Here is a 25,123-nt window from a genome sequence, read left to right as displayed (position 1 = left end):
CTGAAAGCAGCACCTCACTACAAATTAAGACACTTGAGAAGATTCCATGTTCTTTATTTGCTAAGGGCGCAATGCTTTTGTTATATTTCTGTGCACAAAAACCTCACAAAGTGAAAGTCCACATCGCGACTGTAGCTCCAGAATTCAAAATCACACCATGGCCAAAACAAAAGTCGGCAAAAACAGGGCGCAGAACTCTGTACAGTCAATATCTTTAAAAATAACACAAGGACAAAAATGTTCCTCTTAAATCAAATTCTATTTGTGAAATACAACAAAATAAATTCTATAAAATAAGAGCAAAATATTTAAATATAATACGGTGGGCAGAATATTTTCATTTGCAGGAGTATTTGGTATGTTTTAACAAAGATCAAAAAATACACGCATTCAAGTTACCAATTAAATACAGTATTTACTGATGTTTACCTTTACTCCTACAGAATTACAAGTTGTATCATGACTAACCAGCTGCTAATCCTGCGATACAACCCTGCTGAGAAACTGCTGAGTGACGGATGGTCTCACTGTGGCCCAGAGTCACGGTCCCTGGCTCCAGCAGACTATAGCCCTAATCAGCTCACAGCAAATGTACGATGATGGGCAGGTCTAGAACTAGGCTCTACTTAAGTGACACCAGATAATCTCACTATACCAGATAGCCAGGTGCAGCAATTTTGTTGCATATGTTTCATTTTCAGTTTTCCTATAAATGAAAGCTAAGCCATGTATTCCCACCTTAAACTGAAATCTGGATGTAAATTGTGAAGTTGTAGGGTCACAAAGTGCAATTAAAAAGCCACTTTCTGATACACAAGTTCAAAGTAACGCCCTCATCATAGATAAGGTAGATGGAAATAAAAAGAACACAAGGAGAACCCTCTGTAGAGATGTGGGTTTAAAACAGCTTTAGGTTGTTATGATCACAAGTTTTCCCTTGGGCTACACTATTCTGGTGAGAAGCCATGCTAAATGTTACAGCATTAAATAGAGCTTCAAAAAGGACTGAATTAATAAACAGAACAAACGAAAAAGAAGGCAATGAGTTTCAGAACAATGTTGCATCACTGCGTTTTCACATCAACCAAACACCGGAAAGTCCACCCAACCATTCCATATGTCACACTAAAACCAACCACAACCTGTGAGTTGATTTGGCATGGGTCAGAAGGGTGCCAAGGAGCTTCAGATAATAGAACTATTATGATAATAACGTGTCCTTCTACAGTTGAATGACCAAGAACCGTCCAATGGTATAACAAACTTCACTGCTGAGCATGTGTGATAAAACAAGAGTTGTTGACTTCGTACAGTTTTTTGGGGCATTTTTCTTATTTATAATATCCATTTATTTTTCATTTTAATCTGCAACATCTCCCAGCAGCCAACCATAAGTTATGCTATTGGGGGATCTGAACAGTCAAAAACATAAACATACTATGTACACCTTTTTGTCGTGAAGACAAGCGCATCAGCATCGTCAGCTCTGGTTAAATGAGTTTCCTTTAGTAGAATTTTTGTCCACTCCTTGGCCTCTGTAGCAACCAGCAGGCCCTGTCCCACGCTGAGCAGTCCCAGGCCAGGGAAGAGCGCCTCCTACAGGCTGACAGCAGAACATCTTAAGTGGCCTTGAGATAAGAGGAGACATTGCTCTGCCCTGTCCTGGGGCCAGAGAGAGGGCCAAAAGTGAAGCTCTGTTGACCAAAGAAGAGGAAGGAGAGCGGGACGATGGAGGCTCGAGGCACTGCAGGGGCATTACTCCTTAGGGGGGGCAGGCCCTGGGGCAGGGGTGGAGGTGGGTGCCACCTCCTCAGTGCTCTCCCAGTTCTCTTGTGCTCGTGGGCCCTGCCCCGGAGCTGGACCTGGGCTTGTGGTCTGAGGAGGAGCTGGATTTGGGGCAGAGGCCGGCCCGGGCCTCTGGGGGTTGTTCATGTGCTGAGCAGCAGGGCCTGTGTATGGCTGCCCATGAGGATGGTTGTTCTGCGCAGACAACAATGAACACAACAATAGGTTAAATCTATAAATCTAGGACCAGTTAAATCTCAGACACAAGATAAACATCACAACAAAACTGTTCAAGCAAATTATGTAATGCCCACCTGCTGAAACTGGGCTGTCCCAGGAGAATGGGGGTAAAGAGATGTGTCCTCAGGAGGAGAGGAGTCCTGATCATCTGGTGCTTCCTGCTCATCAGGTTCCTATAAAAACAAAAATACTTTTAAATGAAGATTTTAATTAATACTTAATTGTGTTATGCTGATTTAAGATGTATTTCTATTTCAATGGAAATCTCAATAGTATATGCAATTTTCAAGTCACAAAATATTTTAAACATGAATGTAGCACCAAAAAAGAGCAACTAAAATAATAACTGCAAGTGGATGTTACTTAAATGTGGCAATCTAAACAAGAGCTGATCTAAACACTGCCCATTGCCAAATGAGTGCAATAATATAAGTGTATAATATGAACAGAAGTCTAAATATACATGTTCACAGTAAGTGGGTGACTTTTATTGCCAGTAACTATAATTTTAACATTTTTACTTCCTTCCTTTATGTAGTGGTGCCTGGAATACTGACCTTCCCTGGGCTTCCCTGTGTACACTTGAGCTGTGCATGGAACATTACAGAGAAGCGTGTCATTTATCTGATGTTTTTCAACATTCAAATACAATTTTGTTGTACATTTGTTATTAGTGCCTATACATTTTATAGCCCCCACCAACAGGTCAAATCGAGTCTAAATGTCTTGATTTGAGTGGCATTTGATAGTGTATGCTGGTAGGCAGTAAGTCTGAATCAAAGTAACAAATAAACACATAATAATTTGTAGACTACTTAATAGCTTAATTGTGTTTAGCCTAACTCAGTCAAACAGTTTAACATTAAGTAGGCCTATAGTATATGTGGTGGGAGTAGAGTGTGATTAGTGCAGAGTTACCTCTTCTGGGCACAATTCACAGGCTTTGGCCAGCGTCATGCGTGCACTGTGTGAACGCTCCAGGAAATAGCCATTGGAGGTCTCATTACTCTGAACTGGAGGGGACCAGTTATTGTACGTGTACTGAGGGTTTCCTGTGTAAGGCCGCCTCTCCAGCTCATCCCCCAGCCACTCCACCGCCCATGTCCACTTTCGTTTTAGATCACCATTACTCTGCATCAGTAAACACAAGCAGTTTAGTTAGTGGTGATTAAACAATTTAAAATGGGTCTATGTATGTATGTACTGTAAAAAGCTCCTGGAGGCACAGTTGAGCTGAGCCATTATTGGTGTTACATTGAACCTTAAGATATTCTGGCATAAATTTGTATGCATGAGCATATGCATGCAAGTTCTCCAAGGTTACTGTACACCTAAAGAGAGATTTAAGTTTGTTCATTGCAAATGTAGTGTTTACAAGACATACACAGCACAAGAGGGAGAACTCCACAAGTTCCTTGAACTTCTATCTACTCCTTTTGAGTGCCAACATTTTACCCATCTTTAAATGTAAACAGATGTTTATTTTATATGGTGCTCAAACAAAAACAAAAAAAAGTAGCACCATGGTTGAATAGCGGCCTGTACCTGAAGAATCTGATAAGCCACAGAGCAGTTGCTAAACAGCGCTACCATGCACTTAATACACTGGTATGCTCTTTTCTGGTAGTGGTTTTTGGAGCGCTGGATGGTGTCAAAAAGCCCATCTCTGTCATCAGGAATGCCCTTCAGTACATTGTGAATCCTAAGAGCAAAAGCACAACGGTATTCAAGAAAAATGACAAGAAACATAGTTACATAGTTACAGCAGAAGTAGTTGCACGCAAACCAGAAAACTGACCTGTGAGTTTGCCAGGAGTCCTCAATGAGAAGAATCTGTAGCAGCAAGTCCAAGTAAGGCCTCAGCTCATACGTATAAGAGTAAGCCACCTGTGAAGAACAAACATGTCTTCACATGATCAAGTAGTTATTCTGAAGACCACATTTTTAAAAATAGAGATAAGGGAAGCCATGTTTCTGTGGTATCAACCATCACTTGGACATCAGTGATAGGAGATGATAATTCAATAAAATCTCAGACAACAAACTTTAGAGCGACATCTACCTGCCAGAGCAGCTCACTGAGCACAGTGGAAGAGAACTGTGGATTCTCCCAGCAGCTGAACCGCAGCAGTTTGACTGTCTCCTCTGAGTTACTGCAGTCCTCAATGATCTTCTTCACATAGCTAGTCCTCACAAACAGGATCTCTGCGACCGGGTGCTGCACAGCCATCACCGGGGAGCTTAGGTTTGTGTCTCCATAAGGGTTGGGGAGTGGAGGGTTACCTACAACAGTCAAGGGAAAAGATTTTAGACAGGGAAAAGTAAAGACAAAGTTTTTTGTTTACAAGAAAGCCCTCAGCTCAGAGCTGTGCTTACACAATGCACAAACTCCAAGTGGCTAGTTTCTCAGTCTCAAAATCCTGAGCAAGGATGTAGATCCTCACTGGGCTATCCCCACTTCATGTTTGATAAGAAAAAGGAGTAAGCCAAAGTTGACTTACCATTAATGGATGACTGCATGCGTGATGAGACATCACAGCAGCGAACAAGCTGAGAGACCACTGTGTAGAGTTTTCCTAGCTCAGCGTACTGGTATTTGATTGGAGGGCCAGGACCCTCATCCAGAGCAACCAACATAAAAGTGGCAGGAACATTCAACTTTAACAGCTGTGTTTTCTCTGCAAGACCTGTAGAAATAAAAATTTAAAGTACAAGCTTTAGAACAATTACTCCAATTTTACCTTGATCACAAATCTTACAGTTGTTTTCACAAATTTTGTGCTTTACAATCCCAATGTGCAAGAAAATTAACTAATTTCTTGTTCTATCAGTTCATTTCAGACTGTTTACAGTTTGCCGCTGGTATGCACACAATATCTAGTTTGAATATCCTGTGCAACACCTAAAGCAGCCAAAAGCTCTTTTGTGACCAAGATAAAAATGCCATTGTGTAACTTTTCTATTACAAAATTAAAATGTGATTTTTCTCTTACTTAGGTAGAAGAATACTAAAACTATTTTGTCATGAGAGGCAGGTGAACCTGACAGTTTGTGATGTCTGCACGCCTTACCTAGATTGGCATACATGACAAAGAGGTTGAAGTACTGCTGCAGGTGACGGCCGTGTTCAGAGACCTCTCTGCGAAGCAAGTTGAGTACAGCTCTCAACAGATGGTCACTCAAACTGAGGTTATCACAGCCCTGAAACACAAGTCAAATAAATTAAGCCCAAGATGCTTCATTTTTTTTCTGGTGTAAAATATTCTATGGATGCTCCAGTTTTCCACCAACCTGAGTAGAGGGTCCCGGGGAGGCAGTGGGTGAAGGGCAGGGGCCATCTTGCAGAGAGAAGTGGGCGATGAAGACTATGAGCTTGGCAAATGCACCACGCACCTCAGCACTTGGACACTCAAGCAGGTACTCCGAGAACCGGTTTGGATATGCAAACAGGACATTGTGTGCAAACCAATAGCGTACATTCTTACTGTGCCTCAGTAGGATGCAAAGGGCATCATACCTTAACAAAAGTACAAAAAGGGGAAAAAATTAAAAAAAAATATATATTTGAGACAAAAAAGTAAAAGTAAAAGAAAGTTTACCAGTCACTGGCAGGACCCCGAACTACTTTCTTTGTGTGAAATCCTGTGCTGAAAAGGAACCTAGCAGCCAGCTGAGCACTGATCATAGCAATCTCTTCTGCTTCAGGCAGAAGATGGTCTTGTCCTACATGAAAGGTAAAATAAGAATGCATCAAAATTACATTATTTTAAAGTAACCTTAGTTTAGGCAACATCACAGTAAAAACAACAGCAACAAAATATTCTTAAAGGTGAATTCTAACAATAATATTCAGGGACAACAGTGCACCAACAAATAAACTGTGTTCTGTAGTATGGCTAAAATTTTGTAGAGAAAAACATACCTGGAGGAGGATTTAAATAGACACTGTTACAGGTCAAAAGTTTCTTAATGAACTGGAAATATTCCAAGCTGTATTGCATTCTGTTGTGCATGAATTGGACATTCTGCTTGCGGACGCTGCACTCTATAACACCAGGCATCTTCACCTGATGTGGTTTTGTAGAGGAGATAGTTAAGTCCGAGATGTACTTGACAAGCTCGCTGTCTTTGTCCAGTGAGTCCATACGCTCATAGAAAAGGATGTACGCATTCCACCAGCGCTTCTGCCTCCGATACGACATCCTCTTCATCATATGATCAAATACCTCGCCCATGTATTCTCCTCCAAAGCACTGATTCTTCATCTCCTCTTCATCATCCATCTTGCACTCAGTCACATCACCATCATCAAATTTATACCAGCGGTTCTTTTCACCATCTCCTCCATTCCTTTGAATAATGTAAGAGTAGTAGTGTCCCCCACTGGCCTGGCCTGAGTGGACCAGTACGCCCACAAGGCGATACTTGGAGCTCCCAGGAGGAGTGGGCTCAGAGGGCTCGTTCTGCTGGATCACCTGGTTTTCAGGATTAACGTCATCACCCTCCAACTTAGCCACCCCAGCTACTGTGTAAGGCTCCATGTCCAGCTCCCGAGGGAACTCAAAGTAGTCATTGAACTTGATGGCACATTCCCTCTCCCAGTCATAATCAAAACGTTTGAGCTGTATGGCAAGGACTGGTGGCAGCTTCTTAATTAACAAGCGCTTCACGGTATCCACCTGAACAAGAAAACAGGGTTGAAACCAACCAAATATATTACAAGATTTGAATCAATTTACACCATTAAACGGTGTACTTGTCTAACAACACTGTGTTCTCACCTTTTTATTACACTTCTCACAGTGGTAGGCATTAGCTCCTTCTAACAGATCCCCTTTGACATACTGCTCCATGGAGTCTAACAGGTTCTGGTGATTTCTGATGTCTACATTGAGTGTTGTGAACGACTCTTCACACTCGTATCTAGTAAAAAAAAGCAAAGATTAACTTAAATGTAACAGTGAATGACTAAATCATAAGAAAGCGCTCACCTGTGTGGGCATCCTTGGCAGATCTTCTGGTCTGCAAAGGAACCACCCAGGACCTTACTTAGCATAGCTGGGTGGCCGAGAGCTTTAAGTGCTTCATCCAGACTATCCACTAAAGAGTTGAAAAACTCCAGGGCATCATGCTGCTCCCTTAGATTTACTGGTTCACCCCACAACCTTGCAGGGATGCAAGCACAATAATCACCAAAAATATCTATTAAACTTAAAAGAGATTTCAAACATGCTGCCATTCTAAATACCTGAACTGTTTCCAGAATCCTCTAGGAACATAGTACTGCAGCCTGGATGCAGCTAAATGGCCAAAAATGACCTGGAGATGACGTAAAACTCCAATGTTGTACTCTTTCCTGTCTTCTGATTTACCAGAGGGTTTATCATCGAACTGGTGATGGTAACTGAACACCTCATCTCGAGGATCCACATTGCTCTGTGTTACAAATACATACACGTATGTTTGTACAATTATTCCGATTATTAAAGTATATAATATATAACGTTCTAGGAGGTGGAAATCAGCAGCCACCTCATTTTCCTGCTTCTCGTCCCCTGACATATCATCATCCACATCAGTGCCAGTGCCTTCAATGGCGAGAATGCCATTACGAATTGGTGGGATCATGTACAGCTGCTGAATGACTGAGTTCATGTAGCAAGTGGCTCCTGCATTTTTCAAACCTACAAAGCCTTTGTTGGGTCTTGGTCCAACAGGAGGGAGATATTCCCATTCAGTCAAAGTATCACCGCCTAAAAGAAAAAACACCAATGTAACTATGAAAATGACTGTTTAGGAACATTTATCAAATTACTGCAGCATCTTACCCAAATAGTACATGTCTGTGAGGGTATCCACTATCTGTTTGAGGTTCCTGACACAACCAACTGCCAAGGCCACGAGCAGCTCGAAGCCTGCATTGATTGAAGCAGGGGTGCTACACACTGGGATTGCTTGCTCTGTGGGGAACTCTCCACTTTTCATGTACTGTAGGTAAACATTAGATGCTGGGAATATGAAGTCATCTATCAGCTCCTTCATAAAAAGGAAAAAAAAAAGATTAGAGATTTTTAAAATCTCACAATTTTAGAGTTTGCTTTCGAAAGGTAATTAATGTACCTTAATAAGATTTGCTCCTCCTTTTTCACAGCCAATGTAGTACTTCTTCTCTGGTGTTTGGAAGGACAACAGCTCCTTGGTGACTCCAAGATGACCTTCTAAAATTGTTTCCTCTACACCAGTCTCACCAGTCCTTTTAACCTCATCCTAAACAGTCAAAGTTTACATAATTAACTTTCAAGGATTTATTTTGCTACTATATACTATTTGCAAGCCATACCCTTATTCGCTTTAGCCAGTCAATCTCATTGTTGAGCAGCACCTCAGCATTTGGCAGGTTGATGTTGCTGTTATAAGCATAATTCAGAAGGTGCCTAAGTAAAGTGAAATAATCTCCAGCGTGTTTGGCTCGCTCTTTAGCTGTAGTCTTAACAAAAAAACAACAAAAAAAACAAGTTGATCATTTACTCTCAAAATCGTTATTTAAAGAGGTGAGTATTATTTTCCACTAACCCCAAGGACTGTAAAGAGGAGAGTAATAAAGAAAAGGAGTGGTCGGTGGCCCATGCAGCACCTGGTTGCCATCAAGAAAAATTGCTCTTGTGCCATTTGCCGAACGGACCTGTTGATGATGTAATCATCGTAATTTTGTGAACGCTGCATATAAAAATTACAACAACACTGGTGTACTAACTTGCTATGGCAGTGTAGCAGTAGATCTATAATAAAGGTCTGCCAAGCCTTCTCTTTACTGAGCGTGTCCAGAGCCGTGGGCATCAGGGCGAAACACAGTGTCATCACCTCCAGGGCCTCACAACACACCTGCTCATCCTCACCATCAGGCTCCTTAGCTGCATTTGTCTAAAAATACACAATTCAAACTCAGATTGACAAATACTGGCCACATAGATATGATATTTAAAATGACAAGAATCAAAATTATTGATTTTTCACTATTTAGCACCACAGAGTGACTAACCTTCTCATATATTTTACTGATTTCCTCATTTGAACTGAAGACAAGCTGGACAGTACCACAACCTGAAGCCCATACAATCTTCTGTATTGCCCGGATAACACATATGTCTGGGATGTACTTTGATGCCTGGAAGAAGTTCTGCATGCAGCAAAAAAAAAAAAAACACAAAACAAAAAATTTTTTTTTTTAAACACATCAATAAATAAAACACTACAACCATAACATAAAAACAATAATTACCTCATCAGAAATCTGCTGAGCCAGACGAATAGCAACATTACGCAACATGCATTCTGAGGCAGGATTGGGAATATTTTGTAAAGCACTTTGAAGGACCAGGGCCTGGTCATGTGTTGCCTGATTAATCTGTGCACAGAGAAGGAAGACAAGTCAGAAAAAATATCATTAAGTACAAGTTTCCAAACCTGTTTGAAAAATGTATCACAGTCTGTGTCATATGTGGACAAACCGGTGAGACAGGAACATTTCCTTCAGCGTTGGGCTGACAGGCCTCTGCCACAGCCTTGACATGTCCAAAGCCAACCGCAGTCAGAAGGAGCTTGGCAATTTTTAGTGCATTGAGGTAAGCTCCACGCCGAGTCTCCATGTCTGCTGAGGGCAAGAAATTGTTCCTCGTGAGCATGCTCAGCACCAAAGGCAACCCTCCACTTTTCAAGAAGTTGTATTGGAAGTCACTGGCATCTTCCCCCAGTGTTGCACTGGCTGGCATCAGCAGAGCATACACAACCTAAAACAAAAAGTACACATTTTTACAGTCCAAACCATTTCATATGTTCTAGTACATACTGGCCATCATAAAATAGGTTACAAAATAAATATCTAGAGCATGGCTTTACTTAAACTAAATTGCTATCTTGCATATTATTATAAAAGCCCTAAAATCGTTATGTGAAAAATCTTGAAAACAAAAAATAGAAACAATGAAAACCCACCTCAATGAGGTAGAGCACTTGTGAGGGCGAGGGTCCAAAGAAACGCGAGTCCAGAGAAGGACTGAGACTGTTCTCACCAAGCTTGGCATGATCAAGACACACAGCACGCAGATTCTCCACTGTGGTATTATCTGGGGATTCACAGAACAAAATATAAGTGTACCTCAAAATGTGATTCCAAAAGTTAACCATCTCTTGATATTAGGGCCCTGATGTATGCTTACCTGGAGGCATGAGTTTCATGAGAACTCTGGCTCCATCTCTAAGAAGAGGCATATTGAGGTTGCAGCCTAAATCAGCCACTTGCCACAGGAAGGAGATGTAGCGCAGGTGCAGTGACATAATCTGCAAAAAAGGAGAGTATAGGTCATGATGGACTCAATAGAAAAAAATTATGTCTTTATATTTGGTTATGTTCATAGCTAGTTTCTATCAGAAATCAAACATCTTACCACACCAGGAAGACAGCTTTCCACCTCAGGATTGGGTCCATCGCTATAGTGGTTACCATGGTTACCGGGTGATCCAGTGGATGAGTCAGATGAACTGTCTGGACTAGAGGGCATGTTGGCACTTACTTGGGTTAGCTTTGCTGTGATAAGCTGTACATAAAAACAAGAAATAAGGAACAAAGAGACTGATTATTACAGATTGTTAAATTTATGTTGCATACATTTTTTTAAAAATAGTTTGCTTACCGTTTTGTCTTTTAAATTCAGCTGACCAATCAGCTTCCGGTCATCAGCTGGATCAACAACCTCTCCTCCAATAAAAAGCTCTATTTTAGTATGTGCAGCATTAGCTTTGATCCGATTGAGAATTGCACGTCGAACTGAACCAATAGTGTCATTCGTGTGTGACCAGATATCCAGGTCATCTACCTGACGCCCTTGGTTTGGGAAACGAACTATAAGGGTGATGTGCTTTCCTCTAAAAGCCCTGTAAGAAACGCAGAAAATGCAGAACATGAGTAAGATTACTGTAGCCTCTATTCAAATTGCACTCAGTATGATGATGTTAAATTATACCTGGACATAGGCAGTATAGTCCTCTCCTCGTGGTAATCGCTGTCACATTCATTGATGTACTCCTTGAGTACAGTTAGTACTCGCACCATACGTATGGCCTCCTGACGAGCACAGTTTATGCTGTCTTTGTCTCCATCCAACACACACAAGGTGTCGTATGATGCCTTCAGCCGGTCAAAACAAGACTGGATAAAATCTTCATGAATTTCCACCTGTAAAAAAAAAACAAAAAAACAAAAAAAAAACAAAAACATGCCAACAATGAAAGATAAAGAGTGAAAAAATAGGAGTCTGGTATTGGGCGGAATTGTCAGGAAGTAGAATCCGTTTTTCCTCACAACAATATGTTAAGATTAGTACACACAAACGTACCTGGTTAACTTGCAGTTTTGGTCCAAGGTTGGTATAAATTTCCTTCAGCAGATCTATAGCCCGACTGGCAATGTCATCACTACCTTGAATAACCACCTTTAAAAAGGACAGAAAAAGGCAACATGTAATTGCAATTAAATCTACAAACCCATTTTTTCCTGAAATAATAATTCAAATAAAATTCATAAAAGTTAATATATCAGAAAGAAAGGTTCCAGCATCAACTAGCCGTCTTACCCTCCAGAGGTAGTCCAAGCCAATAAGTTCCAGGTCATCCATCATATAAGCCCGACGTTTAGCCACTAACTTGCCCTCTCTGCAGTTGACCGCCTTGAAGAACCGCTCAAAACACTTCATGCCATTTTCTGTGAGCAGAGAGGGGTCCAACTGCAGCACATTATTCTCAAAGAAGTCCTTGTTAATGTCTGGGTCAAGATCTGGCTCATCCCCCATGAGTTTAGAATACCTGTTGATGCACATCACAAAACATGAACAATAAAAAAAAAAAACTAATAAAACAATCAAGCAGACAAGAGCAACAGAAAAATCAAACCATTTGAAGCAGGCCTCACGGTCACATAGAAACACAGCATTTTCAGCTAAACATTTCCAGATCTGCTTTGCTTGTGGGGCACAAAGCCACAACTGCCCATCCTTCAATAGAAACCTGGTAATAAAAATAGAGTCTAAATTATTTGAGTATCAAATGTCCATAACCCATATGTCCATGTCACTTAAAGCTCCCAGTGCCACTTAAACTTCAAAGTATGGCTGTACCTCAGAAAGTTAAGTCGTTCTTGTACTTCCTGGACATGGCTGTACCGACTCCCAGGTCTTACGGTTTGGGGGTCAAACTCAGCCTGTTCTTCTGCAAATAACAACAACAACAAAAAAAAGATAAACAAATAGTACTTAAATGTCTATTTATGTAGTAGTTCAAAACCAACCTTTGGAGAGCTGCCTCATCGTCTCCATGTAGGCTGAAAGATTCTCTGCGACCAGAGTGACCAAAGCGTGATTATGCTGCAGTTGGTTGATCAAATCATGGCGATAAAACACATGGGGACTTCTCTGAGTTTGACTATAGAAAGAGAAAGAAAAAAAGTTATAAAACACAAGACTCAAAAGCTAGTCAAAAATGGTTTGTAAATATCCAGCTAAAAATGTTAGTATTTATGTTGTATTTGTAAGAAATCCAGCAGTAGTAAATAAAGCCATAGTATGTATTTTTTTTTTTTTGCCAAAAAATACACCAAAATAAAAACATGTTTTGTGTTTTTATTTTGGTTATTTTTATTACCCTGAAAAAACATACTCTGAGCGGACTTGCACCTCCACAAACTTGACACTAGTTTGGCCTAGAGGAGGGTCTTCTCCTGCTTGTTTCCATAGAGATGTTTCTTTGGCTATAATCTTCCACAGTATGGCACTAAAAAGTATGGTTTTAACTTTCTATTTCCATGGAATCATGCAGGTGACATGTCACATGTTTTTTTTTTTTTTGCTTTATTACTTATCTAACGGTTAGAATGATTAGTGTAAAACAATGGAGAGATCACAGAGACACATCCAGCAATTATCAGAGCTAAGAATTGGCTCCAACAGTGAGGCCAAATAAAGTGCCAAGCGTGCTACAACCTAACCCCTAGGCCACCCAGCAGCACTCATTGCATTTCATTGTCAATTACAATAGGACAGATGCATGATAAAATACATTTACCTATATATAACAAAAATATATATTTTAACAGACTCAAGGCAAGAAAACAATTGCATACAATTTTAGATTTTAAATTTCATTAACTTGACCTGTGTCCCCAGATATAAGTAAACATGTTCAAAACAAGCTTTGACTGATAACATATTCTAATGCTGATTTATTCTTATGTTCCAATTAAAATAAACTGAATTCAAATATGGTGTTTTGGTTCTCAAGACAATTATCCAATCAGAAAGCAGAATGAGCCTCAGTTTCAATGTTGAGATTTAGCTTTTACAACTAAAAGGCCTCTTTCCCAGCACCTGTAGCCAATCATGATCAGTGCTAGTGTAGCCTCTGCAGCTCAGTGAGTGAATGCTGATGGTTCTGAGCTTGGTTTGAGCTTTTCATATACTGAGAAAAACCTATATGCATCTTCCAGCTGTGATTGCACTATTTTTTTTTTTTAAGAGTGCAGGCTACAAACAGTTCCGTACTGCTTGTACTACTGCCATAAAGATTGGACTCAATTGCAAAGAAACATTAGAAATGATTTGTCAATTTTTCCCTGTTGTAGCTGAACAAAAAGAGATGAATTAACAGATTATGGTGCAGTCACATACAGTGGGTCCATTTATCAAATTTTATTGTCCAAAAATCTGATGATTAAATTGGAGCTGGTCGACATTGAAAGAAAAAAAAAGAAATTAAAATTTTTGTTGACTGAAAAATCTGATTTGATTTTGTCCTACTGAAAAAAAGTAAAAATGGCCTTCTATATTAATTTTCCTGAACATAAATTAATAATTGTAATCACTGCTATTTCACAGAAAATAGTCAAATTTCTTCCTCCAATGTCTGAATTCTACTCCAAATTACATGATTTTACTGATAGGGGATTGACTGTAGACCCCTGGATTAAAAAGACCCAAGCTGATCATTGACAATTACAAATTACTGAATCTTGATTAAAATTTGATTAATTATACAGCCCTAATATACAACATTAACAATGCAGTGCTAAAAATACTCTTAATATGACACTGCCCTACAAACGAAAAGTGCAGTAACCGCATTCATAAGACTTGTTTCATTTGGTGTAGAGATCTACCTTTTTTTTTTTCCATGGCTGATACCCATTGTTTAGACTGCAGAGCAACTGTTGGAAGATAAGCTATGCAGATATTTTTGGGCCAATATGTAGGGTTGATTTTGATTATTTTCACCAAATGATGTAATCTAATTTTACTACCAACCATAAACCTTTGAGAGAGCAGGGTAGTCAGGTTTTGTGCAGCTACCTCTTTGTATTAAAGTGTTAATAAGCTTTGCGAGTATTGTTTGGGGCATATTAACCAAAACAAAATGTTTGCCTAAAATATATCTAACTGAAATTTTCCAAAATTTGTATGACTGATTATGGGGAAAATTTTATGTCAAAAACATGGGTTGTAGATCTCAGCGACAGGGACAGCAATACAGCTAAAGACAATCAGCTTCAGCAGCAGACAAGTAGTGTCTGATATTTTGAAATCTTGGTTGCAGAGTGGGCCATTCTCTTGCCGTGTCTACCATAATTCTGTGAACACTGAACATGTGTGAAGAGCAAACACAAGTGCCCCACAGATGAGCTCAGCCTCAAAAGACCATTTCACCCCATTTTCCTTTCTTTTATTAACTTTTATAAACCCCAAAACACAGCTAGCATGTAGCGTGCAACTATGCTGATGCCACATGTAGACACACTTAAGACTGCACACATTGTGTCATACATAATGATGATCAGAATTTGCTCTAATAATTTCAATTCCTCAAACACATAAGATAGTGGACCCCCACATTTACTGTGCACTTTAAATAGTTTTTTTGATATAACCCTGAAATGGAACAAAATACAGTGCTGAAACTCTTCTTATTCATCATCACACATACTAGAATACTTATTGTTGGGCAATGAAAGAACAGAACATTCACTACACAAAGTAAAAGGAATCAAAGAAGGTCAAATCAGTATTAAATCAGTGTCACTGATTTGAAATTGGAGACAAAAACCAAATCCTTCAAAACTTTTTCTCCCAGTTTTACTGACAGCACAGATACTTTCCTTTGTAGGGCAGTATTTAATACAATGTAGCAATGACAATTAATATGTATATTTTTTTTAATCAATGTATGAGCTCATATACATGGTCTTGAATGTTGTACTATTGGTAACCATTTAAATTTTCCTCAAATGTCTGTTTTTATTTTTTAATGAAAATTGAGAACCCAGAAAAGAATAGCAAGAGTATTTTATGCAATGCATGAAAATAGTTCAGCTTGACAAAGAGGCTCTCTCAACTTACCCTATTATGCTTGTTTGTATTTTACAAGGAATTTTCTTTCTGAAAAAATAGGCATGTGTGCCATGATTTTGCATATTACACAATAAAATAAAATGACGTGTCAAAATCCTATTGTTAAAAACTTGTTTTTCTTTTAACTAAAAATTAACATTAGGGGCTGCCACAGCCAAGTTTGATAATTTATTATCAAATACATGGTACTTAGTTTTGCACAAGGTTAGCAAAAATAACTTCATACGCATAGAATAAATAATACTGTTATGGCCACATTGTTAGACCTGTCACGCTTTTTATAATTTATTGTCATCATTCTAGTTGTACACCAAAAATTTGAGCTGCAGAGGGTTGGATAAGTAACCTAATAAATAATCAATTAATTTTACTTTTCCACCAAGGTGCTGGCTCTGTTGGTTCAGGTTCAAGGCTGGTGCTGGCTATGATAGCTTGATTTGCAATCAAATAAAAGCAAACGTTTGCCTTTCCACAGACATGACTTGTAACTTGGCCTGGTGGATGGCAGGTTGCTACTTGTCTCTATGGAGATGTTATTGATTTGCATTACAATAATATAACACTGATCTATATACATAGACCAGAGTTGTTATTGACAATGTTCAAAAACTGGTTTTAAAAGGTGCACTGTGTAACTTTTGGTGGAGGGTTTGTCACCAGCTTCTTTCCATGGAGATGTAGCCTGGAATGGTTCACTGTATAGCATTACACTTATTTATTTCTATGGAGACAGCAGGTAACACCATAGGCCAATTTACAGGTCTGTGGAGAGGCGAGCCCACATACACACACACATAAGTTTTTAAATCAATAAAAACCCATGTTATTGAGTAAATGAAAGTCAGGGACACTTTAGACAATACAACAACATCTCCAAGGAGAAAGGCAGATTGCAGAACCCTCCACCAGAAAAGTTACACAGTGCACCATTAACTTTCCATCTCCGTGAAGTTATGCTGTTGGCATGCCTGCCATCAGAAGTTTTACACAGTGTTACAGTTTCATTCTGCTATTCATTCATGGCAGCTCATGTTTTTAAATAATATTATTAATTTAGAAAAGGCACACTGAGATTATCCTGCTTTAGATTTAGTGTCAGTATTATTGTCATCAAGGTATTTTTTGAATGTAATATATCACACTTTTAAGTGGATTATTGTGACAGGCCTAAACACTGTATTTCTAATTTCTAATATGCAAAAAATTAAATAGAAATTATAAAAATAATTAATGTCTTAAGCAAAGTGCAAACAAATACATCTTACACCAGATTCTTTGTGCCACTGCTACTGCCTTACCTAAGGTTTTGAGGGGCTTCTCCAAAGAGGCTACAGATTTCTCTAATTTGCTTCAAAGCAGGGATCACCCATTTGTCATTGGTTCGTAGTTCTTCTATGAAGCGATCAATCCATTGGATTTTCTGGGTATCTCGGTCCTGATAAGACATGAGATAAAAGAGTCAGCTCATGTGGAGATGCTCTTTGTCCTTTGGAGAGTCAAAGTGATACCTGTGAACAGCTGTAGTCCAGTATCTTGATGTGCGCACTGAGAGCCTGGTCCATGATGTCTACAGGCACATCGTCACTGTGAGCCAGGTTCCACAGCAGGTTTAGAACCTTGTGAGCCATCACCCCATCCTTGTCATCCTCTGCCAAGCGACGAATTAGTTCCAACAATTTCTCACGCTGTTTCTTGCTGGCATTGGTCCAGCTAGCCTGTAAAGAGAATAGTAACAAAAGGTTATGTTGGATTTGTGTCTCTGAAAACACAGAACATACTAAAATATTTTATTCAATTAAAAAATTCAAACCTTAAAGCAGTCGAAAAGATGGTCAAGCTGCTCTGGTGAGAAGTCCCAAGCAAGTTTGGCCAAAAGATCATGAACATTCTTTACTATTGCTTCATGCTTTCCAGCCTGATGGCAACAAAGCAAATTGTTAAGAAACTAGTATTTTTTTTATTGATCGTGAACCATTTAACATCTTAGAATACCTGAGCAGCCCAAATATTGTCCAGATCCTGCATGGTAAGAGCTTTTTCCTTGATAACAAAGCGCAGAATCTTCTCTAGCTTCTCTACATACTGAGGCTGATGTAAACTGTCCCTTAGCACAATTGACAGTATGTGATTTTGTTGGATCCACTCCTGTAAAACAATAAGTGTTTAAAAAAAAAAAAAAAAAAAAGTCAATGCATAGAGAACTACTAAAGGTTTAACTTACTGCCATGCGCTCAGCAGTCAGCCACTCTTCCTCCTCAGGGTTGTGACGATGTGTGTAGTAGGATACACTGGAGATCACCTTATTCACTTCATTTAGTGCATTCATTTTGCCATTAAAAGAAGAAATTTGTAATAACCTAAAAAAAATGAATAATAATGCATGTGTCAAACACACACTGTACATTAAAAGTGAACATCATTTTTAAAATAAAATATGCCACCCATACTAACCTAAGAATCATTTTTAACCTAAAAATCTCTAAATTCTTTACAGTCTCTTCTTGTCCTGGAACACGTGAAGCCAGATTTTTTAAAGACTTGATTATCATTGATAGTGCGTCATTTTTGGCTTCATTTTTGGCCTCTTTCTTCAGCTCCTCATCTGTTAGGTTCTCCAAAAACTGTGGAACCATCTCAATGACTGGAAGGAAGTACTTCTTTACTGTGTGCAATGTGAGAAACTCATAACACTGGCCAAAAGGCCTGGTGGGGGAAAAAAAAGATAGTTAGGAAATAATAATGCATGCACTAAAACACTATTAACTATCATCTTACTTGATAAGTGCAGCTATGATCTGGACGTTCAGTGCTTGTCCACTCATGAAGCGGTCGTGCAATATTTGAAACCCGTTTAACGTCCCAAACTTGTTTATTAAGTCCACCAACCAGCCCTGTAAAAACACAAGGATAATTTTCATCATGCTAGAACTTTAAACAGCTTTTGAATATCTGTGGTCTCATTTATGAATACTGGGACTTCTTTCGCATAGACTGCACCTCCAGCAGGAATCTCTTAACTTGGCTTTTCTGACAAACATATTTCCATGTTATTAAAACACAACAGTTTGAGTAAAGTAGTGCTTAGAAGCGATGGCGTTTAGCCTATAGATCAGGGGTGTCCAAATCTTTTTTTTCACCAGGGGCTGCATATTGCATTATTTTTTTAAGCAGAAAGCCACACTGGTGCTGATACAGTGAGTAATTCACATCCGTGCGCTTTACACAGCTTTGATAGAGCCCCCATAGCTTTAATAAGGCCAAGAACAGTAATTTTAGGTATTGTATTACAAATGCAAGGTGATGCACCCCTGTGTGCATCCCTATTTGAAATGCAGTGGCTAGCAGGTTTGCCATGTCCATTTATACATACACACATATAAGGGAGACACATACCGCCACAGTCCGCTTGGCCCCTCACACACCGTGTGATATGAGGAGAGGCAGGGGACCGCGAGGAGAGGGAACAGCAGAGCCACGCTGCCCTGGTGCTCTGTGCGGAGGGAAGCTGTGGTGATATGTGTGTGGGGCAGAGGAGGGGTAACGGAGCTTTGTTACCGGTCCGCACATATGACAGCAGCGTTGGTTGAATGTTTGCTTTATTAACTTAATGTTCAGTGATTATGGCAGCAGATTTCCTCATATGAAACAAAACAAGTCAGCACGTTGTACGTTACCATGCTTACGTGTGTGGATAGCTTCGAAATGACAAAACATTACATTATAAATACAAACCATTGTGTTTATTCCCCACAGATAGTTGTACTTGGGTGAGCAATATTACTTGATATTTCTTGGAAATATAAAGTAAAGGGATCTATATCCATTGTGCACAAAAACAAACTTCCTCAAACTAGGTCCTTCTCTCGTCTCTGAAAACTACATACGCAAGCCTCAGAGTCTGCAGACAGGACCACATAATCTCACGTTAAGTTGTCTTTTAATAGATCCCAAACTTCAAACGTCGCGTACGTAATGTTTAGACTCAATTTTGTGCTTTATAAATGAGACCAGGTGTGCAGCAGGATCTTTACCTTTGGAGACCTTGGGTCCGGTGGTCGGGCACAGAGCTCGTCATCAGCCAGCTGTGCTCCGGCGGGGACGCTCTCAGAGGGGCGGGTGCCATTGTAAATATGAAACTTGCAGTGAGGGTTGGTGGCCATGGCCAGCAGCTCCAATAAAGGGAACCAGTCCTGAGAGAGCTTGGCTACACACAGTTCGACCAAACGGTGAGTATTGTTGATGATACACCTCTGAAAAACATTAGACACAAATATCACATAATACATTGTAAAACATTTAAAATGTTTTGCAATTAAGGCAATTATTATTATATTGTATTATTATAGTGATTATTATAGTGCATCTAGTGATTAAAATGTTATTATTCAGTTGAATAATAAATAATTTGGTTATAAAAATATTCATAGCATGTTATAAGACTCACATGGATCTCAAACTTCCATCCACTAACTGCTTCATCAGTCAGGATTTTTGTAAAGGAGATGGTGAGACCATCTCGGAAAAACCTCTGACATGCCTCACATTTTACATCCAGTCCTGCAAAAAATAAAACATGATGTTTATTACTGGGGTATTTCTTACACAAGAGGCATGTACCCTTGCTGTTAAAAAAACAGGTTAACATTCTTTGACTATTTCATGATTTTGTGTTGGGTTCCAGAAAAAGAATTTCAGAAGAGGTCAATACTGCTGAATGTATAAAGATTGACTACCTTGACTACCTTAGCCAGATAGATAAGCTGAAGTCATTGAAAGAGCAAAGGTGATTTTCAAGAATCATGTAAATGAACTTTCTTTTCTTTGTAGCAAAAATTACCTTTTTTACTCAGGTCTATAGCAGCTTCCAAGAGGACTTCTAACTCTCCTTTTGGCAAAACTGGGACAACCCAACGGGGCCTTGGGGGGGGAAAAAAACATCAAAGATTTGATTCTGACCGACTTTTGAACTGAAACAATACATATTGTTAGAGTAAACTAATCACTTATGCAACTTATGGTAAAAAACAAACAAAAAACAAGTAAACATTCAGGCACACTGACTTGAATGTAATAGTAATAGCAGCAGTAGCCCAGAATGTGTCTAGTGAGAGGGTATAAGTACCAACCTGTTGATCATGTCATCCAGTTTGGCTAGATCAGTGTGCGGGAAGGCAGGCTCTTCTTCTTCCAGCTGAGGAGGTCCATCACCGGCTCCCTGATCCTCTGGTGGACTCACTGGAGAGTTCTCATTAGACGAGTTAGGAGATGAAGTCTAGAAAATTCACCAATCACACAATCAGTAAATGCCTTTTCTAGTCCAAAAGAGCCGCTTACTACATTTGACAAAACAAAACACATGAAATGAGCTCATGTGTGGCAGCTTAATATTTCATGCATTCATTTTATATTCTAGCATACAATATGAGTAGAGATTATGAAATACATCATGTAGTAACATTCAATATACATAAAATGACACAGGATCTCAAACTTGCATTGGCAAGCTGCCTTTTACAATGTAGGAATACAAATCTCAGAAACAGGGTTAGTGAAAAATGACTACCAACACACTGCAGCCAAATTAAACAGCAAACCTCTAGTTGTACGTGGCCACAGGTAATTTCTAATTCCTAATTCCTAATAGTACAAAATATCGCTACTTGAAGAAAATGACCAATGAATTACAATTAGGGGAAGACCACCCTTGACTTGCTGCTAATCAATGGCCGGGAGACAAGTGTCTAGGAGTGAGCGCATCCTTGGAGGTGTGAACAGATGTGTGTCTGAGACTAATGAAGACACATAGACATAAGAGTATGAATGTGGGGGTGTGTGAAGGCTGACCTACATAGGCAGTTTGCCTCTCACGTCTCACTACAGCTCATCTCTAACCAACGCAGGCCGCTGCACAAAGATACACAAACACCCTTTCTCCAGTCAGGAGGCTCTGTTCATTGATGCCTTGCCTTTACACTCTGCCCCTTTTCCGCTCCCTCCCTCCATCCTTTTCCCTGAGGCATCTTTGTATCGTTAGGTATGAGAAAGACCTGTTAAAATTGCACCATGGCTGAAATGGGACACTGGCTCAAATCAAAACATGCACTGTTAATGACAGTGTAATGCACATCAACACAAACCTGATTCTGTGGCAGCGGAGGCTGGCTCTGAGAATCAGGTGCCTGGCTTTGGCCCTGACTGTCATTGCCCCCCACCGGAGAGCCACGCGTGGTGGCCGTCATGCTCGCCACGGGGCAGATCTTGGCAATCTTGGCCTCTTAGGGAGTGCTGGTCAGGAAGGAAATCACAGCCAACTCAGCTGTACGGCAGAGGGAAGAGAGCCCAAACACGCAGTAGAGGGACACAAGCACCTGGAGATCTGGATGTGCTGCTGCGACCATTGCATAACCTGAGGGGGTAAAAGTTTGAGTTAGAAAAGCTTTAAGAAACAAAAGATAGACAGTTAAATCATATAGAAACCAAAATGTTAATAGAATGATTGACTAATCTTAATCTGGGGTGATGATGATGATAGTTTAGGAACATGCCAAGTATGTAAAGATTGTGTTTTATAATTGTATTCTAGCGTGACAAAAGGATCAAAATAAAATCTGCCATAAAGTAAATGTCAAGGTTATGTTTATAATGAAAAACATAATCTTTCAGAAACATATTACTTGCAACAGCCTCAATAAAACAAAATAGACAAAAATCAAACACCCAGATAAGCAGTTCTATGAAACAATGCTTTTTAGATGTTGGCCTAAGGCGTTTTTATATTTAGACTTTATTCATTGCTTACATTTTTATATGGATCATCTACCACTGGAAAACCTCAAGCTTTACTGGATTCCTATAAACTACCAGAATACTACAAAAATCCAACAAAGCAAATAAGCAATAATAATAGTTAGCAAAAGCAAGCCCTGCCCTGTGTAGTCAGCCATCCGTGACAAGTTCAGTAAAGACACAATTGAAATGCATCTTTGTCTTTTTTAAACTGAGGCTACGAAGAACAAAAGCTATTTCTCTTTTTACAAATGACATTACACTGCTGTCTGTTCATGCTTTCAGAAGCTGCCAGGTACATGTGTCTTGAATATTTCATTGTGTGAATATTTCATTTATATATGAAAACACATACAACATTACATTTTAAATTAAAGTTGATTTCTTATACAAAAAGGTGACAACCACATACATTTACACGATACTACATGAGCATATATAGTACATGAGGTACAATTTGTGTGATATCAGTTGAAATGAACTTGGTAAGTTCCACTCATAATGAAATGTACAATAAGAAATAAACCATGTTTTAAAGTGTGTTGTGTGGTGTAATTTGAAAATCAAATATTTTTAAGAGAGTTCCACCAAAACTAGACTCTAGAAGAAGCTCATCTAACATTTATGCATCAGGAAGAGCTCTACAATTCTGAGAGATAAAAAAGTATTACATCTGTTTCTTACATCAGCTCAAAAACACTTTGAAAAGCATGCATACAGTTTAGTGAGCAAGGCCACTTGTAAATCTGTCACTTACTGTCACCTGCCTGTCTCCATGTTGCTTGTCTAAAGTTTAATGCCATATTGTGGATCGTTCTAAGCAAAGCAATATAATTTCCATGACAACAAGCAGCTGGTAGAACCCGCCACCAGAAAAAGTTGCAGAGTGCATCTTTAAAAATCCACTCTTGTTCCACTTGGTGAACAATTAATAACTGTCTTTTGACAAGAATCCTGTTGACGCGTCCAGTCTCTATTCCTTTTTTTTCTATGACATTGTACAGACAAAGCAGAGGCTGTTTACGTTTAAACCGCTTTCTTTTATAACTGAGCGTTATGTGCCTTTGCTTTGCGGCTCTACGAGAACGGGATTTACATAGTTATGTACGTCTATTGTGAGTCGATTGAAATCAATGATTCTGGTTAAAACTGAAAGAATACATATGTAAAAATATGTATTTGTATTTGAAAAATATTAACCGTAGACTAGTGGACTCGGTACGTCTGATATGGAGTAATAAAGTGTGGTTAACAGCTGGGATAGCATGTTATCGCCAGGTTTGTAGCTGCGGCACTAGCGCTGGCTTCAGCTGCAAAGTGATCCGCCCAGAGCCGTGAAGGCCTCGTCCATATCCACTGCGCTGAGGCAGGCCTCATTATTCTCAGGCCTCCAACCTACACAACACAGCTCACGCTTTGGCAGCAGAGACATGCTGTTAAAGTGTTATTAAATGCTTATCATCCATGTAAATGTTACAGGATATGTCAAAGTATATCATTATTATCAGAGCATCAGTCACGCCAACTAAAGGCAGTCTTGACAGTAATGCTACCGGTTAGCTCGGTTCGAGTTAAACGGTAAAGTCAGTTTAGCTAACGTTACATGGCGTGTCGGGCAAACCTAACGACCAACAAGTTACCCGACACTAGATACAAGGACTAATGTACGGCTTTTAATGTTCATGAAACCCATTCGTTTGCTTTCGATTTTATTTGGCGTTAACATTCAATGTTAGTGACTGTGGCATCGTCTATTTCCTGAAATTGTAGAGTGCTCTGACCTGTATCTTCCAATACCAAGTTATAGCTCTAATAAAACTAAATGGAAATACAGTCTGTGTTTAATACGAAATTATACTCACAGATAACTCTGATTAACAGGCACCTCTTATGATATAAATGTCAAATGGTCCGTCTTAAATAATGTGAGTACATAACGTTACGCTATTTGTAAACATAGTACGTTTAAAAGGAATCCAACATTGTCAGTCATTAGACAGTGCCCAGGAATGACTGCGGAAGGCTAGTGCTAACTCTGCTTCAGTGAGACTGGCAGGCAGGTTAGATGTTTACAGCGTACATGGCTCCAAGCACTTTGACATTAAAACTGATTCAAACACTAGATGCAAAGAATGGTAAAGATTGCCGGACAAGTCACGAAAACCATATCAAAAGAGTAATAGCACACCATATCACCAACCACCAGCTGACGCTATTAGCACTAGCCGGCTAACAACCAGTAAGCGCCGAGCTAGCGATGGTTAGCAGCAACTCACCAGGAATTTGATATGACTTCCTCTCTATTCACGGGCTATGGCCAGCCTTGAACGATGGTGCCGTCGAATATTACATAAACGTGGCCTATATCGGTGACAGCTGCACAGGACACAGACGAGTAACGACAATGGTCTAATTCCTACGATTTCTCCTGCTTCTGGGTGTTTTTCCTGCGTCACCGGCGCGGTTTCAGCCCCCTAACTCTATCTAGTCCGATTTCTGGGGCTTGTCACTTCGGTCCTAGCAGTCACTCACAACTTGAATCAGTTCAACATGGCGGAAGGAAGCGCAGTCTGACACAAATACAGCTTCACATGACAAGCCAAAGAACACCGTGAACCGGGCGGTGCAGCCGTGTTAGTAAGCGAGTTTGCAGCGCAGCCCAACAGCCATCACCAAGTACAACACCGCTGTATGAAAAGGGCAGCAAACCCGTGTCGTATTCAGAATTATAACTCCAGCTCCAAAAACGGTCAGCCAGTCCGTAGATTACTTATCGCCGATACAGCTACGAACCGAAAGACACTCGACTATATCGCCACCTACCGCACCGGGTGTGTAGTGAGTGATACTTCATATTATGTGTA

General features: G+C 39.7%; 1 protein-coding gene across 5 annotated transcripts; it reads right to left on the bottom strand.

Annotated features, from left to right (window-relative positions):
• Positions 1-38: 38 nt before the first annotated feature.
• On the bottom strand, positions 39-24,971 carry usp9 (ubiquitin specific peptidase 9). 5 transcript variants are annotated; one of them, XM_055153605.1, is made up of 48 exons: positions 24,536-24,970; positions 21,611-21,879; positions 20,600-20,745; positions 20,311-20,390; positions 19,918-20,030; positions 19,505-19,723; positions 18,249-18,364; positions 17,925-18,176; positions 17,695-17,830; positions 17,466-17,618; positions 17,284-17,388; positions 16,982-17,188; positions 16,772-16,908; positions 15,462-15,500; positions 12,365-12,498; positions 12,195-12,285; positions 11,971-12,084; positions 11,655-11,883; positions 11,418-11,513; positions 11,046-11,257; positions 10,716-10,956; positions 10,470-10,619; positions 10,242-10,362; positions 10,018-10,148; positions 9,534-9,812; positions 9,305-9,430; positions 9,065-9,202; positions 8,780-8,946; positions 8,599-8,707; positions 8,366-8,512; positions 8,146-8,292; positions 7,854-8,061; positions 7,558-7,778; positions 7,274-7,461; positions 7,017-7,190; positions 6,807-6,948; positions 5,948-6,704; positions 5,625-5,748; positions 5,317-5,542; positions 5,097-5,226; positions 4,527-4,712; positions 4,088-4,308; positions 3,824-3,912; positions 3,571-3,727; positions 2,944-3,156; positions 2,583-2,612; positions 2,100-2,198; positions 39-1,980 (listed from the first exon to the last, which is right to left on the bottom strand). In XM_055153605.1, the coding sequence occupies exons 2-48, from the start codon at positions 21,710-21,712 to the stop codon at positions 1,756-1,758; spliced, it is 7,827 nt and encodes a 2,608-aa protein (XP_055009580.1). In that variant the 5' UTR covers positions 21,713-21,879; positions 24,536-24,970; the 3' UTR covers positions 39-1,755. The 5 variants fall into 5 exon arrangements, with proteins under 5 accessions (XP_055009580.1, XP_055009570.1, XP_055009581.1 ...); XM_055153595.1 differs by having other exon boundaries at positions 11,655-12,084; positions 24,536-24,971; XM_055153606.1 differs by lacking the exon at positions 15,462-15,500.
• Positions 24,972-25,123: the final 152 nt, after the last annotated feature.

Source organism: Boleophthalmus pectinirostris, unplaced genomic scaffold (assembly GCF_026225935.1).
Source record: "Boleophthalmus pectinirostris isolate CB_2022bp ecotype Guang Dong unplaced genomic scaffold, ASM2622593v1 HiC_scaffold_1, whole genome shotgun sequence".
In the NCBI taxonomy this organism is placed as follows: domain Eukaryota; kingdom Metazoa; phylum Chordata; class Actinopteri; order Gobiiformes; family Gobiidae; genus Boleophthalmus; species Boleophthalmus pectinirostris.
This window is presented reverse-complemented; position numbering and strand designations above follow the sequence as displayed.

Coding starts and splice junctions, on each gene's coding strand:
- usp9 (XM_055153595.1), bottom strand. CDS start 21,712: ATGACGGCCACCACGCGTGGCTCTCCGGTGGGGGGCAATGACAGTCAG. Junction 19,724..19,917: donor GATGGAAGTTTGAGATCCAT/GTGAGTCTTATA, acceptor AATGTTTTTCAG/AGGTGTATCATCAACAATAC. Junction 17,189..17,283: donor ATCTTTTCGACTGCTTTAAG/GTTTGAATTTTT, acceptor TTCTCTTTACAG/GCTAGCTGGACCAATGCCAG.